This window comes from Citrus clementina, unplaced genomic scaffold, assembly GCF_000493195.1.
Source record: "Citrus clementina cultivar Clemenules unplaced genomic scaffold, Citrus_clementina_v1.0 scaffold_2, whole genome shotgun sequence".
Taxonomy (NCBI): domain Eukaryota; kingdom Viridiplantae; phylum Streptophyta; class Magnoliopsida; order Sapindales; family Rutaceae; genus Citrus; species Citrus x clementina.
The window spans coordinates 9,128,519-9,134,739 of record NW_006262688.1 but is presented as its reverse complement, the minus strand read 5'-3'; the positions used below and the strand labels follow the sequence as shown (position 1 = coordinate 9,134,739).

Below are 6,221 nucleotides of genomic sequence, written 5' to 3'. Positions count from 1 at the left end.
TACGGGCATCAATACTGTGATATACATGAATATTATGAATTACACATGGAACTAGATAAATGTAAAGTAAAACCATTAAATTCATATAAGATTATTAATTATTTAAAAAATTAACATTGTTTCTATAGAATTTTAGTGAAAAATATTTTATTCATTAATTAAACAAAGAAAAAATTACTCATTAATTAAACAAAAAAATTATACTGAAAAAGTGGAATAAGTTTTATTAAATTGATTTAACCATAAATTCTATACCTATTTATTACACAAGTTAATTAAGCACAATTATTTATCTTCATATAGATCAAGCAAAAATAAAATAAAATAATTATATTACTAGACACATATATGATATATCAATAAAATTATATCTAATTTTGATTCTTATGCATATTTCATATAGTTTCAAACTTTTTACTTATACTTAGAGACTATTTAGGGTTGTTGAAATAACCCCATCTTATAACAACTATGAAAGATATTAAAATAATATTTTTTTTAAAAATCCAACTTTGACAATAAATTTCATCCTTATTAAAACATTACATGTATTACGTAAATGCAAAACTAGCATTATTCAATTTAAAAAAAAGAATCAATAAATATATAAGGTAATATACATTATAATGAGTTTTTATTTTACACTTGTGAACTTTTTTTTGTTTTGCAATAACTCTTATATTTATTTATTTATTTTACCTTTTATTTAAGAGTTTTTGGCATAATCTACCAAATTTATGTTTTATTTTGCACTTAATGTTGATTTACTTATTTTATATTATATTTGTAAGTTTTCATTTGTTTACCATTAATATATCAAGTTATCAGCTTTAGAGTAATTTACTTGTTTTATATTCCTTTTACAAGTCTTATGCTCTATTTCTAAAATTTATGTTTTATTTTACAATTAGTATTGATTTACTAATTTTATGTTATATTTGTAAGTTTTTGTTTTGGTTACCATTAATACATCAAGTTACCAGCTTTATATTAATTTACTTGTTTTATCTTCCATTTACAAGTCTTATGTTCCATTTCCAAAATTTATATTTTATTTTGCATTTAATGTTGATTTACTAGTTTTATGTTATATTTTTAAGTTTTTGTTTTGTTTACTAACAATACATCAATTTACCAGTTTTATAGTAATTTACTTGTTTTACCTTTTCTTTACAAGTCTTTTGTTTCATTTCTAAAATTTATATTTTATTTTATTGTTAATGTTGATTTACTAGTTTTAAGTTATATTTGCAAGTTTTTGTTTTGTTTACTAATAGTACATCAACTTACTACTTTTATATTAATTTACTTGTTTTATCTTCAATTTACAAATCTTATGTTTTATTTTACACTTAATGTTGATTTATGAGTTTTATGTTGTATTTGTAAGTTTTTATTTTATTTACTAATAATACATTAATTTATTAGTTTTATATTAATTTACTTGTTTTACCTTCCATTTACAAATCTTCTGTTTAATTTCTAAAATTTATGTTTTATTTTATAGTTAATCTTGATTTAAAAATTTTATGCTAAATTTACAAATTTTATGTTTCGTTTACATAATTTATATTTATGATATCTTTAATCACGGCATCACATAATGACCTATATTTAGTATACTTTTTTCTATCAAGATGTAAATATTTGAAAATCGTATATAAGTTGCACAAAACAAATAAGAAAATTTTAAAAAAGGTCTGAAATTAATAAATTTTAGATTTCAAATATTTTCCAAATACATTCTACTCTTAGTTTTTTTTTCTTTAGTTGTCTTATTTCTTTTTGAAAATATTATTGTGTTCATCATGTGCCATATTTAATTTCTAGAATAATTGTACACGTGCTTGTTAATATGTTGTTGTTTTTAATACTGGTAACAATTTTCTAGGAAAAAAAAGTCAATTATTCTTTATTTTTCTACTTTTCATGGTCATTGGTCGGTGCTTATAACCTAAAATCATTGAAGTTAATTTGTGATTCATCTTCAACTTGCAGGTTTTATTTTATACCCTCCGCTTAATTGGTTTTGTTATTTAGTTATCTTAATTTTTTTAAAAATAATATTATGTTCATTGGGTGTTATTTTTATTTTTCTAAAATAATTGTGTACTTTATTCATATAAGGTTGTTTTTAAAATTGGTAATAATACTTTTGCAAAAAAGAGTTTTTCAAAGTTAAATTGATTAAAAAAAATTAACAGATTAAATGAATTAGGCAACTAGCTATATTACCATTTGCAAAAATATGTTAACAAAATTATAAGAAAAAGATTAATTAATGATTTTATAACTTAAAAATGTAGAAAAATTAATATGCAACCTTCAAAATAAAATTAATACATATATTTTATTTTAAATTTTTAAGAAAGCTTAATCAAAACAAATTACTTAAGGTCTTATCGAAAGTTGAGCTGTCCCTGAGGACTCCGGGTGCAATGAATCAATCATGAAAAAGACAATTGGCCCAATACACACATAACAACTGAAAGAGTGAACTGCTACTCGATCAATTGGAAGTGTAGGGTGATCACACAAAGTCTATTATAAGGATGTTGTTAAGTTACGTAATCGTGTAACTTACATCAACCTAATATTTATTATTATTAACACACATTTAATTTTTATTATTTATGTTTTTTTGTTAATTGTACCAAGTATTGGGTTGATATAACTTATATTATTATATAATTTAACAAGCACCCTATAATAATTATACACTCTTTACTTTTTTTTTTTTTGTTTCCCTCTCCAAACATATGTTTTGTCCATGTGTAATGAACATTTCACAATCAATCATGAAAAAGGCAATGGCCCATGCACACATAGCAAGTGAAAGAGCACATCTACTCTATTAGAATGGTGGGTAATCACCCGGGGACCGGGGGGGGGGGGGGGGGGGGGGGGGGGTTAAAACAAATTTTAGTGAATTGTTTTATTTATTATTTCGCTCTCGTATGTCGTATCAAACACTTTCTTGATTGATAAAGACCTTTTTTTTTTTCTTTTCAATCCCTAACTTCCTTCTCTAATTTTTTTTTTAAGGCCTTCTCAACTTTTAATAAAGAGAAAGTACAGACATGAAATATGAAGAGAGATTTAAAGATAATAATTATAAACTTTCGAGATTTTATAGGATCTTATTTTAAATAGAGTAAATTTTAAAAGAATGAGAAAAAAATAATTCATAAATTTTTAATGAGACAAAACTTAATTTTGAACTCCCCACCTCCCTCGACCCTCATATATACCAAGATTACATACCCTTTTGCAAAGTATTTTAGTTTGTCCCCCAAAAACCTATTCGAGGAAATTAGCCATCACCCTAGCAACCTAGCTTTCGAGATTGCCTGCTATTCATTCACAGCAGCAACCCTGCAACCATCACAAAGCTTTGATCAAAGGGAAACCTCTTCTTTGATCAAATCTAAAAATAAAACCCTACAGTAATTAACCTACAAGAAAGCCACAACAGCATCCATTAACATTCCATCGCCACAACAGCATCTTCCTTTATTGAGAACTAGTCAACTGCTTTTATCGGATTGCCTTTGTAAGTACCTCAAGGAGGTCAAATTCAAATCAGGCTCAGTTCATGGAGTCTTATTGGCGAAAAACCACTCTTCCAATGAAATGAAATTCAGAAAATTATCCAGCATTTTTTTATACAATTTACTAATTCATCTTTATTTAATATTTTATAATTATTATCTAAAATATTTTCATTCAATTTTTTATAATCAATTACTATTCTTCTTTTTCCTTATTTTTGTTCACTATTATTGTTTACTATAAATGCTGGATTTAATTCTAATAATTCATGTAAATTTTAAATTCATTTCTATCTCCTAATCTATATGCTAAATCTTAAACATTTTTTTAGTCATTTTCTTCTTCTTATTAGTCATTTTCTAACACTAAGTCAAGAACAATTTAGTCCCTTGATAACATCGTACTTGCAAGAAACCAAAATTTTCAAAATGCACACAAGTGCGAAAACAGAATATTAAAAATCCCTTAAGCATCTTTTTAGTCTTACAATTAATTGACCACACTCTTATTTATTGCCAAGCATATAGTCTAATCGATTACATAATTTAGGTAGTCACACACATTATATCCAGCATTCATTTGTTTTCCGCTCATGGGATTGGATGTATGACAACTTTTCCTGTAGCTCTGCTGGATTCAAGGTGGGAAAATGCTTCTAAGGTCTGAGAGAATGGAAACGGACCTTTTGGGTCAATAATTGCTTTCACTTTCCCACTCTCGAAATAAGGATTTAATTTCTCCAATATAGATCCATCCGAAGTCAACACAAACGAGGAAGCCGGTGGAGTTACTGAACCAATTATTGAAACGACTCTCCCGCCTTCTTTCACTGCCTTCAATGCCTTGTCACATTGCCCTGTCTTTTTTTAGTTTCATCATGAAACTGTTAGCGCTGCATTTGTTTTATAATTTAGCAACATATTATGTATGTCCCTAGATTTTGATAATATTTAAATGAACTATATCTTAGTGAATGAACACATCGCCCTCCCTATTGCAACATAGTAGTAAAAGTGTAAAACTACAAATCGCAAGGGGAATGTGGTCATATGAATGGGGTTAGGGACACGTTTGATAAAAATTGACAAGCTACGGATCTTTCTAAAATTTATCAAAATTTAGGGACCTACTGCCTTAAAAGACCAAAATGAATTAGTCACTTCTCTTGGAATTTATCACCTTTGTGCTAAACAATGGAAATGCAAATCTTACCAACTGCATCAAACACTACATCAAATTTCTCAGGCAGATCTTCAATGTTTTCCTTGGTGTAATCAATAGCCAAATCAGCACCCAAGCTCTTTAATAAGTCCAGCTTTGCAGTGCTAGAGGTAGCTGCTACTTTAGATGCACCAAAGACATGCTTAGCTAGCTGCACCAATACAAAATGTAATTAACAAGTTAATGGTTCACGTTATAATTTGGAGGTAAAAGGATATATACCGGTTTAATTTATTCAATCACTTGAGTATTATTGAATTAATACTACAAAGTAATTCTATTCCAAGAGTCAGCAAGACAGCTGCTTTGCTATTCTAGGCATGTTTCATCAATTCACTTGGGTATTGAAACCCCAAAAATTGTCGAACATACAAATTAATTAATTGATATAAGCTATAGTTTTTAATGCAATACATTGGGCCATCAAATTAAATAATTGTTTTAAGAACTTGAGTTACAAGATCATGCCCCATGATAAAGAAAATCCAAGAGTAAAACATGCATAAAAATTAAATGCAAGTGAATCAAAGTGCATCAAGATTATGAAAACCATTAACCCACCAAGTGAGCGCCACCAACAAAATGAAAAACACAAGTAATTCATGTAAAATATTAATGAATGAAGCCAAGCAAAGAAAACACAAGAAATAAGATTATTATTTTACCTGAATCACCATGGTGCCAACTCCACCAGCTCCACCTAAAACAAGAATAGATTTACTGGCGGAAAAGGCAGAACGTTCAAGACCTTCATAGGCAGTCTCAGTGGCAAGGGGAAGGCTTGCAGCCTCAACAAAACTCAGGTTTTGGGCTTGAGAGCCAATAGATTCTCTTCAACAGCAGTGTACTCAGCTAAGGAGCCATTTCGTTTAGGATGATCCAATGCTTTCTCATTTATATCTCCATAAACTTCATCTCCTACCTTAAACTTCTTTACTTGGCTTCCCACTTTCTCCACGACACCCGCAACATCATACCCGGGAATCGTCTAAACATTTCAAAATGGAACAAAAATTTAACATGGAGAACTATATAAGATCAAATTCAAAATTGAGCATGCAAATTAAACAAGATAGTGATCCGTTAAATTTACTTATTAGGTCCCCAAGTTAGCCATCAATTTCCATTAGTAAATTTTAACATGTAGGTTAACAGTTATTATACATCTAATTTGTGGTATTAGTTCATTGAATTGGTAAGACCTCAAATAAGGTAGTGATTTATTAAGTTTACTTACATTAAAAAGTTTTTTAAGTATGAATTTTTGAATCAAATACACCCCTCAATCTCAGAGCTCAACAATCGGGTCCATACCATTACCATGTACCATCTATTTCCAAGTGTACTTTTTATTAGCAACAAAGGCTATCTATTAAATGAAACATGCCATAAAAGTGGTAATTAATTAATAACGAAAACCTCACCTTGGTTATGTTGTTGATGTTGAG

General features: G+C 28.1%; 1 protein-coding gene and 1 pseudogene across 1 annotated transcript; both read right to left on the bottom strand.

Moving 5' to 3' along the window:
- The window catches only part of LOC18050676, a 2,535-nt pseudogene extending 2,526 nt beyond the window's left edge, over window positions 1–9 (bottom strand).
- A 4,046-nt stretch (window positions 10–4,055) lies between these two features.
- On the bottom strand, window positions 4,056–5,755 carry LOC18050984 (2-methylene-furan-3-one reductase). The gene is made up of 3 exons (XM_006446422.2): window positions 5,439–5,755; window positions 4,765–4,924; window positions 4,056–4,408 (listed from the first exon to the last, which is right to left on the bottom strand). Exons 1-3 carry the CDS (start codon window positions 5,448–5,450, stop codon window positions 4,143–4,145), a joined length of 438 nt encoding a protein of 145 aa, XP_006446485.1. The 5' UTR covers window positions 5,451–5,755; the 3' UTR covers window positions 4,056–4,142.
- Window positions 5,756–6,221: the final 466 nt, after the last annotated feature.

Coding starts and splice junctions, on each gene's coding strand:
- LOC18050984 (XM_006446422.2), bottom strand. Junction 4,409..4,764: donor TGTAGTGTTTGATGCAGTTG/GTAAGATTTGCA, acceptor AAAAAAAGACAG/GGCAATGTGACAAGGCATTG.